The sequence below is a fragment of the Phyllostomus discolor genome, chromosome 7 (genome assembly GCF_004126475.2).
Source record: "Phyllostomus discolor isolate MPI-MPIP mPhyDis1 chromosome 7, mPhyDis1.pri.v3, whole genome shotgun sequence".
Classification (NCBI taxonomy): domain Eukaryota; kingdom Metazoa; phylum Chordata; class Mammalia; order Chiroptera; family Phyllostomidae; genus Phyllostomus; species Phyllostomus discolor.
Genome location: NC_040909.2, coordinates 11734518 through 11747814, shown reverse-complemented (window position 1 = coordinate 11747814; position 13297 = coordinate 11734518). Strand labels below are relative to the sequence as shown.

The following is a 13297-nucleotide window of genomic DNA, read 5'->3' as shown; positions in this document are numbered from 1 at the left end:
TGGGTATTAATTAGTTTTGAGATCTGGTTGTAATTCTTACCATGGGTTTGCAAGGAAGCAAAGTATGTAATTCTTTCTATGGTTTGCAAGGAGGCACCTATGCCTCCATCTTGACCGGAAGTCCCTATTTGTACTTCTTAATCCCTTCAATTCTTTACCTATTTTCCCACACCCCCCTCCCATCTGGCAGCTATCAAAACATTCTTCATATGCATTATTCTGTCTCTGTTCTTCTTCGCTTAGTTTGTTTTTTAGATTCAATTGTTAATAGAGATGTACTTTTTGCTATTTTATTGTTCATAGTTTTGATCTTCTTTTCCTTAAGTCCCTTTAACATTTCATATAATAATGGTTTGGTGATGATGAACTCCTTTAATGGTAGCTTTGCTATATAGGTCCCTGCTTTTCATGACTTTGAATATTTCTTGCCAATCTCTTCTAGCCTAGAAAGTTTCTTTTTGAGAAATCAGCTGACAATCTTATGGGGACTCCCCTGTAGGTAACTTACTTCTTTCTCTTGCTGTTTTTAATAATTTCTCTTTATCTTTAACCTTTGGCATTTTAGTTACATGTGTCTTGGTGTGGTCCTCTTTGGGTCCAACTTGTTTGGGACTCTATGCTTCCTGGACTTGCATGTCTATTTCCTTCACCAAATTAAGAAAGTTCTTTCACTATTTTTTCCAAATAGATTTACAGTTTCTTGCTTTTCCTTTTCTCCTTCTGGTACCCCTGTGATGTGAATGTTGGACCTCCTGGAGTTGTCCTAGAGGCTGCTTATACATACTGTCCTCACTTTTTTGGATTCTTTTTTCTTCTTCTTGTCCTGATTGGTTGTTGTTTTTTTTTTTTTTTGCTTCCTTATATTTCAAATCATTGATTTGATTCTTGGTTTCATCCACTCTACTGTTGTTTCCCTGTAAATGGTTCTTTATTTCAATTAGTGTATCATTCGTTTCTGACTGGATTTTTTTTATGCTATTGAGATCGTCACTGAGTTCTTTGAGCATCTTTACAACCAGTGTTTTTAACCTTACATCTGTTGGATTGCTTATCTCCATTTTGTTTAGCTCTTTTTCTGGAGTTTTGATCTGTTCTTTATTTGGGCCAGGTTTCTTTGTCTGCTTATTTTGGCAGCTTCCCTGTGTTTGCTTCTATGTATTAGGTAGAGCTTCTTTGAATCTGTGTCTTGCCATTGTGGCTTAATATAGTGGATGTCCTGTAGGGTCCAGTGGCACAGCCTCCCCTATCACCCAAGCTGGGTACTTGAGGTGTGCCCTTTGTGTGGGCTAAGTACACCTTCCTCTTGTAGTTGAGCCTTGGATTCTGTTGGCAGATCAATGGGAGGGATTTACCCATGTCAGTCAGCTGCAAGGACTGGCTGTGACCACTGACCATCATTCTCTGTGGGGGATCAGCTGTGCAGGGGCAGGGTGGTGGTGCTCTGATGTGGTCTGTAGCTGTTCACTGGGTGTGCAGACCCTGGGGTTTCCCAGGTGGTGCAGGACAAGGTCAGCCCTCACCTGTGTTTTACCTGGGGCACCCTACCTGAGCTATAAAGCAACCTGAGATGGTTGGTACTTGTGTTGGGCTTAGAGATTCCCAAGCAAGGCCAACCTTTGAATCTAAGTTGGCTGCTACTAGTGCCAGACTTGGGGCTCACTGAGGCCAGCTGCTACTTGTTTGAGAGGATTTAGGAAGTTGTGAAGCATGAGCCAAGACCAGCTTCATATGGAAAAGCAGGTTGGGTTGGCCTGTAAGTTGGGTGGGCAGAGTCTGGGGATCTCTAAGGTGGGTCAAACTGTGTTAGCTAGATTGATGGAGTCTCAGATATGGCACCAGCTTGCCGGCTCTGTGGGATGAGGGTTTAGAAAACGGACAATGGCCTCTGCTCTCCTTGATGCCAGACACTCCAGTTTCTCCCTGTGTACCACTGGTGCCTTTCAAGCTGCTACCCTGGTGCTGGAGCTCAGAGGGGGTGAGTCTGAGTAATTGAGTCCGTGTGTGGATTCTTTAAGAGGAACTCTTTGGGGCTCCAGAAGTTTCTTCCAGTGACTCAATCCCCCCTGGTTTTTGCATCCAGAAGTGTGGACTTATCTTCCTGGCTCTGGAACCTTGGGCTGGGGGCCTGATGTGGGGCTGGGACTCCTTGCTCCCTAGATATCACTCCCAAATTTTTATCCACCACACGTGGGTGTGAGACCAACCTGTTTGGCATCTGTGCCCCTCCTACCTGTCTGGATGGATGTGATTTCTTAAATTCTCTAGTTGTCAGACTTCCATTCAACTTGACTTCATAGTTGTCAGACTTCCATTCAACTAAATTTCTGACAGTTCTGAGTGGTAGTGGTTCTATATTTTAGTTATAATTTTGATGTGGTTGTGCAAAGAGCCATGTCTTCCTATGCAGCCATCTTGACCAAAAGTCTACATACTACATTCTCTTTATCTAACTCATCCATTGATGGATCTTTGGGTTTCTTCTATCTCTTAGTCATTGTGAGTAATGCTGCCATGAACATGGATGTGAAAATATCTCTTCAATATTCTGTTTTTCAATTGTTTTGGGTCTGTACCCAGAAGGGGATTGCTAGATTAAATGGTAATTCTATTTTCAATTTTTTGAGGAAACACTGTACTCTTTCCCACAGTGATTATATCATTTTTACATTCTGCACAAAGAAGGGTTTCGATTTCTTCACATCACCAACACTTGTTTCCTTCCTTTCTTTCTTTCTTTCTTTTTTTTTTTTTTTGAATATTGGCTGTCCTAGTGGGTGTGAGGTGGTATCTCAGGGATTTGATTTGCATTCCCTAGTGATTACTGATGTTGAGTTTCTGCCCATGTTCTTCTTGCCCATTTGTGTCTTTTCTTTGGAGATATGTCTGTTCAGTTCCTTTGCCTGTTGTCAAATTCCATTGTTTCTGCTCTTGAGTTGTCCTTGTGCCTTTTTGTTCATTATACGGTCTTGCTCAATAAGACTTGTCCTAAGTCCCCTCTGTTCCTACCCCACTTTGTCCTCCCTGAGAGGACGTGAAGCCTGTCATTGGTGACAGTGCTGTCTGGAACAAGCTTCACATCTTTTGTGTCATTAGAAACTCAGCATTATGTGGTTATCTAATATTTGTAATTTATCATAGGTATATGTGTCTTTTTTCATGGAAACCACTAGTGGACAGAGACCAAATCTTCTGCCCTTTACGCCCTGAGTACTTCGAGAAGATCTCTCAGTGGAGTAGTGTCTAAAAGTGTGTTTGGATAATACGGGGCAGAGTGTCAATGTTAAAACGATTAGACACCAAACCAGTTGCCATTTCTTCTCGGCGGCTGATTCTAGGTGGTTGATGGACGTCTAAGGCGAAATGCTCGGAAACGACCCTTAGAGACAGGGACAACAAGGTACAGGGTGTGGCGACCTAATCCGTATTTACAATTTGGAGGCCTCTTCTCCATTTGCTTTTCCTTTCATGTCTCAAATCTGCCTGTCACAGGTTTCTTGGAGGCAGATATTTCTCTTCAAGTTAAAAACGGGAAGATACATTTTATTCAAACACATCTTGAGGACTCTAGTGGTCCTTGGGGGTGTGGGCATGACACATGTTATCCCCAAGGAGCATAGTACTGGATTCTAAGGTTGGGTTGGAGGAGGGAATGGTGAGGTGGCCTTTTAAAAAAATGGCATCTGGTGCTGATTTCAAAGTAAGGAACAGATGGAACATTTGAAAACTGCAACAGGAGGTCCAGTGTCTCCAAAAAATGGCATCTTCTGACCCGTGGAACTACCCGCTCTGGTAAGACCCGGGTCGTTGGGCCGGGCTGGCAGGCCGACCTCGGCTTCGATCTGCCTGTCGCAGCTCACAGGTGTTGCGGTACCTTCCAGCTTTACCCCAGGGGACGAAAGATATGGGATGGGAACACAGAATGGGGCTGAGAGGTGAGCCCCTTCCCTTCCCACACTCTCGCCCCGCACCCCATGCCCCGGCATGCAGGCAGCAGTGTGAGAGCCCGGGGGGTGGGGGGGCGGTGGGAATCACCTTCTTCTGTCACCACCCAGCACCCACAGCACAGACAGTGACGCTTCTCTCGGACCCGGGAGGGCAACTCCGAATGTTCGAGTCTGGTTTCTGCTTTTCATTAGTCTCCAAGACAACAAACAGTGGGAGCCTCTAGAGTGTTTCTGGGTGGGAGCCGGGTTCTCGGTGCTATCTCTTTGCCGTTTCCTTTCCAAACATCAGGGCCGTCCTTATCTACCCACCATGTGTCATCTGTCCAGTTTTTCTTTTTTTTTTTTCAAAGCCACAGGGCACACTTTCGCATTTACTTCTGTTGCTCTGCTTCCTGATTTTTTTTTTGGAAGTGAACATTTTATTGAGCTATAACACACACGTGCAGGAAAGCGCACACCTGGGTGGATTTCCACTGAGTGAACGTTCTCAGAAGGGCTTTCCCAGCACCCCAGAAGCCCCTTCCCTGGGCCTCCAGCGCCGCTTCCTCTTCCTTCAGAGGGGGTAAGGGAAGTGTCTCTGTGGGGGATCTGTGATGTCATGGTGCTGTGAGCCCCTCCCCATGTTCTTGGTGGTCCGGGGGAGACCTGAGGGCCTGGTAGAAGCTCTGGCCATCTGGGCATGACAAATGCATGCGTAAGAGGCTGGGCGTGGGGACTTATGTGCCTTCGTGGCTGAGCCATCCGGAGAAGCCCGGTGTCCCCTACCCACCCCTGCTCCAAGGACATGCTGTTAAAAAGAGACCTTTGAATTAAATTGTTCATTTTCCTCTTTTGGTAGGAAAGACAATCTTTATAATTTGACATATGTCACGTTCTAAGATTTGGGGTGGTGCCAGCCTCTCCTCCCTTTTGCTGTGACTATTTGGGCTCTGAATTTGATCAAGTCTTGCTGTTTCTAGAAAACACTCTCTTTTTCCTGCTTGCTCCCCTCTTCCCCTTACCTCCCTCACAGCAGCGCTCATTTGGAGGGACTGATAGAGTTATTAACGCTTTGGAGACGATCCCTCAGAATTTTTTAGAATGTCAGGGTCAGACTGACGTGTGTGTGTGTGTGTGTGTGTGTGTGTGTGTACGTGATGATAATCGGGGCTAAACAGCCTTTTCTTTTTATAATTGGTATTCAGAAGCACTTTGCCCGCATGCACGCTGCCTTTGACCCTTTGCTGCCTGACCTCACAGAACGCCTTAATTTTCGTTTAGCTTACTGCGAAAGGCAATGTTTACATCTTCTAGGAATTTTCTAAGATCCCTGTTTAAACAGTTTACAGCACTTAAAAAAAACACGAGGAGACAATAAACTAGACGTGAACTGCAGAAAGTCCTCTAATGAGAGTCGCCGTAAACATCCGCCTATTTTTACGGCCCCTCCAACCCAGAAATACAATAAAGGCTTTGCCTAAACCCATAAACTGAAGTAAAACTGATTTACCAGCTAATTAGATCATAATAAGTGATTCAAGTATGCAAGCCATGAGAATGGAGTCAGAACTAAAATTTAAAAAAAAAAAAATCAATTACGTAGCGGAATGCAGTGGTGACCAGCTCAGTAATCCGTTTTTATAGCTCCTGGCCCCGTGTAGTTGCAGTCAGCTGAGAAATGTGCTTTGAGGACAAAACGGTACCATGTGGGGAAATGAGAGCGGTCTGTAGCATGAGGCACAACGAGACTGTTTTCCATAGGTTCACATCACAGGGCAAGGGGCAGTGTGTGGACCAGCTTGGGCGTCCCATCGTCCTGAGGGTGCTGCCCTTCCTTTGGGCTAAGGGGTGAGGGGCAGAGAGGCTGGCTGGCACCAAGGTTTCACAGAGTGACCTGCGGGCTCATAGGCTCCAGAAAGCCCCTTCCCCGCTTGGTGAGCTGCACATTCCATCTGACCCCAGAGTGGTTATTCAGGGGTCTCGGGTCTGGTGGGGAAGGCTGTCAGGACAACAGCCACCTCGTGAGATTGGGTGGCATCTCAGGTGGGAGTTTTAAGGTGGAAAACGCTTTCTGGGGAGACCGGGAAGGTCCTGAAACGGTGGGTTCCAATCCTGTTAGCAGCACTTACTGGCTCTGGGACTTAGGCGAAGTGCTCTGTGCCACTCGGGGGGCCCGGGTGGACAGGAGGAAATGCAAGGACTCCTCTGCCCGCCTTCCAGGGTTGCAGAAGTCAGATGGGGACCTTCTAAATGTAATGTGTAGCCTGCAGTGTGTTTGAAGAACAAGAAGCTAAAAACTCGATTATATTTTTGAAAGATTTTTAAAAGTTATTTTTAGAGGGGAAGGGAGGGAGAAAGAGAGGGAGAGAAACATCAGTGTGTGGTTGCCCTGCATGCACCTGCTACTGGGGACCTGGCGCACAACCCAGGCATGTGCCCTGACTGGGAATCGAACCTTTGACCCTTTGGTTTGCAGTCTGGCACTCAATCCACTGAGCCACAGCAGCCAGGGCAAAACTATGATTATTTTAAAGTGCAATTTTTTAAAGATTTTATTTATTTATTTTTAGAGAGGGAAGGGAGGGAGAAAGAGAGAGAGAGGAACATCAATGTGTGGTTGCTGGGGGTTATGGCCTGCAATCCAGGCATGTACCCTGACTGGGAATCGAACCTGCAACACTTTGGTTCCCAGCCCGTGCTCAATCCACTGAGCTATGCCTGCCAGGGCTTAAAGTGCAATTTTTAAGAAAAGGCACCTGCTGAACTGGTAACAGAAGTGACCGTGAATGCCCATGAGAAACGGGCTGAGAACAGTGCAAGCCCTCGTGCACGCTGGCTCCTCATCAGCCCTGTGGGAATTCAGATGTGCAGACACGTGCATGTATCTGGAGTGCACAGTTAGTCCGAGTGTGAGGCTGGGTCTCTTTTGGGGTGGAGGTGGGTCCCAGTGTCTGTGGGTCAGAGCTGAACACAGTGTCTGTCTTTCTCTGCTGCCCTCATCTCCTCACACGTACCGAGCTCTTGCCCGCCTCAGGGCTCTCTGCCCTGAACCTTCCCTTAGGTCCCCTCTCAGCTGCTCCCTCACCCTCTTGAGGTCTCTGCTCAGAGGTCACCTCCTCAGAGACTCTTCTTGGCCCGTTGTCGAAACCAGCTACTTCTGGGCATGCGGGAACTTCCTGCTGAGATGTTTTGCATCTTGCTGAGGGTCTGGTCACATGGACGGGTGCCCCCTGCCAAAGCCCATTCAGTGGCGCCCTTGACATCTGTGCACTTTGCTCTCAGTTTCCTTCCAAAAAAGCACCATCAGCAAGCATTTCCTTCCATTCATGATGTGCCTGCTGACGTGCTTCTGTAGGCACAAAGCAGTCAAGTGTGGGCAGCTTCGGAGGGTCCAACCTACTGCTTCGCCCTGAACCAGCCCTACACGGGAGCTCCCCAAGGTGTGTTCCACAGCCCGGTGGCCTCGGGGCCCACTGGGAGCTGGTGAGAAGTGCAGACTCTTGGGCGCTCCAGATCCAACAAGCTAGGGTCTTGGGCGTGGGGCCCAGCAGCCTGTGTTGCCATAAGGCTTCCAGGTCACCCTGACGGGTCTCAGGTTTGGTGGGCGTCCCATGGCTGAGCACACGGGCATCATGAGTGGTGCATCTGTCCATGTGGCAGAGGACCCTCCTGGTGTCCCCTTGGCGTCCCCTCAGCATGTTTCCTCATGAGGCTCCAGGCCTGTCTCTCCCACCAGCTGACCCAAGAGAAGGGTGCAGCTGGCCCCTGCTGTGTCCTCAGGCCCTCACACAGAGCCTGGCACGCACTAGGTGCTCAGTAAAGACCCCACGAGTAAAGACCTGTGAATAAACGCACAGGTGTGCACAGCAGACCCGCCGTGGTGTGAGGGCCACTCAGTGGGTGTCAGGTGGTTGTCTTGGTCTTCGCCTGGGTTCCCTTCCCTTCCTTTCCCGCTGTCTGCACATCTAGTAGAGCCCGTCCGCCCTGCCTCCAGCACGCATCCTGCAGCTGCCTGCTCTCACCTCCGCTGCCCCCATCCGGTCCACCGTCCCGGTCCAGGCCGGTGCCATCTCGCCCCTGGACGTGCACCTGCACTGTTGCCCACCCGCAGCCTCCACACAGCCGCTGAGCCATCTTCCCACTGTAAATCAGATCTCGCCACTCCCCTGTGCCAGATGCCGCATCCGCTCCCTGCTGCGCGTCCACTGACATAATAGCCATCCCCAGGGTCTAGAGGAATACGGTGGCTTGTCCCCTGTCCCTTCCAACCTCACCGTTGTCCCACCAGTCATCCCAGACCAGCCCCACCATCCTCTTACTGCACCTCTAGACCTTCCTCACGTGCCTCACGTCCTACCTCCTGGAGCTCTTTCCTTGCAGGTTCGGTTAGGGTCAGCTCGCTCTCATCCTTTGGCCTTTCCTGACCTCTGGAGGAAAACCGCCCCTCCCCCAACCCCTCCCCCTGCAGAGCCCAGCACTGGCTACAGCCCTTGTTTGTCCTGCACTTGTTTATTGTCCACTCCCAGGTGCTTGTTCTCGTTCACGCAGTTGGCTGATGCCCGGAGCAGCGCCTGGTCCCGGGTGGGGCTGGGTGGGAGAGAAGACGGCTTCCGGCCCCTCTGCTCCCACAGAACCACCTGGCACACCGGGGTGTGGTTTGCTCCCTCCTGGGACCTCCTGTTCCTGCTCTGAAGCCCTCTCTGTCTTCCAGGCCTGTGCACACCGCTGGAAGAACATCTATTACGAAACCGACCACATCCTGCCCCACGGCTTCTGTTACGTCATCCCGTCCAACCTCCAGGCCAAAGGCCGGACGCTGATCCCGTGCTACGAAGGTGAGTGCTCCTGAGTCTCCCTTGCCCTCTCCCCACATCGTGCTCCAGACAACCCCCACCCGGCTCCATTTCCTCCAGCGTCCGGGGCTGTAACAGGAGGGCAGCACTGTGTCCCCAGAGGGCCTCTTGGTTCTGAGGTCCTGCCCGGGCAACGAGCCGGGGGAGAAGGGGGCAGTGGTTCTGGGCCCTGCCCACCCTCGCCCATCTCTGCTCCGGAGCCCCCAGTGCCTTCCAGATGGCATGAAGTCTCTGAGACTGACATTCACCCAGCCTCAGCCAGGCTGTCACGTAGAGGAACTCTCGGTTTCCTGGCACTTCCTGATGCTGTGCAACCTTGGGGAACTTACTTTCTCTCTCTGGGCCCCAGTTTCCTCACCTGAAAGTCCAGAGGTTGGCTTGTAGGGTCTCCGCAGTCCCGTGTAGCTCCCAGATGGATGTAAGCCTCCTGACATAGCTCCTGGGCACACCTGTGGACAGATGTCCTGAGGCAGGGGTCAGAGAAGTCCCAGGATGCACTTTTCATAACGTGGGGAGTCTGCCTTTCCTTCTTCTCTGGGCCATGCACCCTGTCAGGTGCCTGAGAATTGTGTGCACCCTCAGCAGAGTTGTTTTTTTTTTTTTAAAGATTTTATGTATTTATTTTTAGAGGGGGAAGGGAGGGAGATAGAGAAGAGAGAGAAACATCAGTGTGTGGTTGCTGGGGGTCATGGCCTGCAACCCAGGCATGTGCCCTGACTGGGAATCGAACCTGCGACATTTTGGTTCGCAGCCTGCGCTCAATCCACTGAGCTACGCCAGCCAGGGCATCAGCAGAGTTTTAAGAGCTCCTCCCCAAGGGGCTTTTGGGATCTTGGAAGGAAAATGTGTTTTCTCAGGCTCCCTGCTCAGAATCTTCAAACAGCGGGGCCCTGGGGACCACCGACCCAATTGTTATTTAGCTCCGTCGAATTCAGCGTTAAGGATTAGGAAAATGCTGTCATTTTCTTCAGCTTTATAGCTGTGCACTCAGGTTTTCTCAGCAGACCTCTGAGTGAGTTAGAGCCTATGTCCTCTCTGAGTGCTGGCCGTTCAAATGTTAATTCTCCCCCTAATTTATTTGTTCAGACAAAGCCTTGACTTGCCCATGTCCACAGTCCCTGTGGGCCTCCCTGGGTTTTGCCAAACTCGATGGCCACCAAAGAGGGTTTTGAGAAACGCCATCCAGACCCAAGCACTTTCCTGCCTCCTGGAGGACCCTCCAGGCCCTGAAGGGAACTCAGGTGGCCGGAGCAGGGTGTTCTGTGACCGGGCTCTGCAGAGCAGCTGGCAGGGTCCCTGCAGGGGCTCGGACTTTCTCGTCCGTCCGTGAGGACGAGTCTTTCTCCCCAAGTGTCAGCATTCGATCAGCTCTGGCCGGGCCACGCGGGGAAATGGACCTCCGGCCGTGTTCATGTCTGCATCGCCCCGTTGGAAGAAAAGCTCTATCTGAAGCACAGATGATGATGATGCCGCAGCTCATCAGAGGGAGGGGCAGGCAGCACAGATACACGAGTAACAGGCCAGGGCTGTGTTCCAGGACCGAAGGGGAGAGCCTTCGGTGGGGCCCTGTGGGTAGCTGTCAGGCCGGGGACTGGGGAGGGGTCCATAGGGGTCACGGAGACAGAGATGATTAGGCCCAGACTAGTGACGCGACAGGGCCAGCACTGCGGTTTGCTCGGAAGACACGCTGCTGTCCTGGTGATCCCCCCCGCCCCCCCCCCCCCCCAACCCCATGTCCTCCCACGTCCCACCATAGGCATCAGAAAGCGAAGGCCCCCTGGAAGAGACCACCGGGGCTGACGTCCCCTCGAACCCACAGCCATGGCTCGCACCTGTTCGTGACCTCTCATTAGCCGCCGTGGGGTCAGGAACAGGCCAGTGCTGGTCTGGGGACTACACCTTCTCTCATATCTTCACCAGGCCCCTGGGAAATAGGAATTTTTTTTTCACTTGGGTTTGAACTCGGGCAGTTTATTTCGGAGGTTAAGCAAGAAGACACCAGTAGGGGAGTAGAAAGTGAGGACAGGAGGGGAAGGCCGCGGTCAGGGATGTGACCCACAAGGCACCACCGTGGGCAGTGGAGGCACAGTCGCCGGGGAGCGCTGCGGCCAGCAGAGGACACCCCTCAGAAGTATCCCGCCCGAGGGCCCAGGAGCCGGGGTCTAGGTGTTCTGCCTTCCCTGTGTGTGGGCAGGGAGACCCCGGGCAACGGGCTGGCGGGTGGCAGTGGGAGGGGCCGAGGGGGCGGGGCCCCCACCTGTGGGCTTCTGTGTCGCCTCCCTCCAGTGACATGCGAGCAAGCTGAGACCCCACAGTGTAAGTAAATTGCCAGAGGTCACTCATACAGTGAATCGTAGAGCCGAGCTTTGCATTTTGCCTCTGTCTGACCTCAGAAAGCTCTTTGTGCCCCGGTGGTTAGTGGTTTCTGTCTGTGTTCTGGACTTTTAGTTTCAGAGGAGAATTAAGTCAGTCGGCCGACAGCCCTCACAGAGCGAGAGAGGGTAGTGACTGAACCGTCCCGAAGGTGTGGTCTCGAGGTGACGGGGAGTGTGAATGCGGCGGGTGACGGTGGTCCCTGAAGCCCTGCTTGCTCTCCCTGTGTCTTTGCTGCCGGTGGCTCTGGAGAGAGGCTAGGCAGGGACGTGGGAGCCTGCGGGAGCCACGGACAGCAGCAGGCCTGCCCACGTGTCCCCCCTTCACAAGAGTGTGTGAGCTCTGAGCCATCGGGGCCTTAAGAAGAGTCGTGTTTCCTGCCCCCCTTTGAGTGCCCAGACCCTGCCATGGACTGTGCACCTCGTAGCTCACTGGTCTCAGAAGAGAGACGAGTACCATTGACCTGAACTGAACCTGCGGCCAGAAGCCAACTAGATCAGCCAAACCCTGCTGATCTGTAGTGTGTGAGTGAGAACGAGCACTTCTTATGTTTGCCGGGGAGAGTTCGTGGTTCTTAAACAGGGATAGCTGACTGACGTCTCAGGAACTGAAATTCCTCTGAACAGTGGCTGTGGGGTCGGCTCGGGCCTCCAGGATTGCCTTTGATGGTTCCTTGACTTCATGATGGTAAAACGGAGCCAACAAAGAGTTTAGCAAAATGGTCGGGCCCTCACCCAGTCCTCCTTCCCTACAGTGTTTCTCTCTCTCTCTCTCGTTCTCTCTCTCTCTCTCTCTCTCTCTCACACACACACACACACACACACTCACTCACTTCTGTATCCCAATGCATTCTTTGACCCAGGGAGCAGCAAAGGGGTGGGGCTGGGGTGGGGAGTGTGGGGGTGTACGAGCAGCCCCTTAGACCAGTGGGGGGCTGAAGAGAACGTTTCTGTGGTTCTTGGTCCTGGGAGAGGTGGGGGCAGGGGCAGATGCTCAGACTTCTCTAGAAAGCTGGACCAGCTGGGTAGGGGATGCAGGCCTCAGCGAGGGCCCTTGTCTGTGCTCCGTTGGCTTTGGGAACCTCCGCCTCCCCTTCTTTGTGGTCTAAACTAAACCCCATTTGGCTCTGAAGGCAACCACTATTTCCCTTTAATGTGGAAAACTTCAGTGACGCAAGCTCTTTATTCATTAGGTGGGGGATCGTGTTTTAATGAAGCACAACGGAAGTATTTTCGAGTCTGACATGACCTTTCAGATGCCACCCAGGCCAGCCTGTCTTTGTTGAGATCTAGAGATGGGTGTGGCTTCCTCAAGGCCAAGTTTTTCTTTCCACTGTGTTACTCATACACCACACAATGGAGAGCAGCATGGTGGCTAAGTGAACAGACTTTGGACCAGACTGCCGGAGTTCAAGACCTGGCTCCGCCACTTGTTAATGGTGTGACTTCAGATGAGTTATTTAATGTCCTTGTGCCTAATCACCCTCAAGGGGCTTGAAGAGGATTGAGTGAATATTTGTTAGCTTTTAGAATAGTGCCTGGCAAGTATATACTGATATGCTAATATACCATATTACGTGCTGATATTATATACCAAGCAAGTATTTGTTGATCTAATTTGCCTACCAGGAGGAGAACTCACTTAAGCTTACTATAAGTACCTGTGAGACACTGTGCTAAGTGCCTGACAGATAAAATCCAAGTGACACAGTCTCAGCTGTCAAGACGTTTCCCATCTACAGCAGAGAACAGAGAGGGGGCACGATGTCCCAAAAGTGGGGGAGCTGTGCATGGGGTGGGGAACTCCGTGCCAGTGTATACCGCTGGTCACCTCTCCCCAAGGGCCCACGCTGCATCCAAGTTCAAGGTGGCATTAGGGCAGAATTGTTTTATTTTACAAGTGGAAAAACTGAGACCTGTGTAGAATCTGCTGTCTGTGGGGGCCCATGGAGGAGGAATGGTGGGAATCCGTAGTTGGTAGTGGTGGAGGGTGCAGGGCAGGGGAGGGAGGGGTGCACTCCCTGTGGAATAGTGGGGTGACCATGGAAGGGGGTGGGGTGCTTGTTCGGACCTGCTCTTCCATGCTTCTGTCTGCTGCAACGGTGCCTCTGAATGGATTGGGTTGGCCAAAAAGTCCGTTTAGTTTTTC

The 13297-nt window shown here is 51.4% G+C and overlaps 1 protein-coding gene across 1 annotated transcript in view; it reads left to right on the top strand.

Annotated features, from left to right (window-relative positions):
• ITGA9 (integrin subunit alpha 9) overlaps positions 1-13297 on the top strand; it is a 308765-nt gene that overhangs the window by 22827 nt on the left and 272641 nt on the right. Inside the window, exon 4 of the mRNA XM_028518757.2 lies at positions 8635-8758. Coding sequence (XP_028374558.1) covers positions 8635-8758 — 124 coding nt within the window. The remainder of the gene's footprint in view (positions 1-8634; positions 8759-13297) is intronic.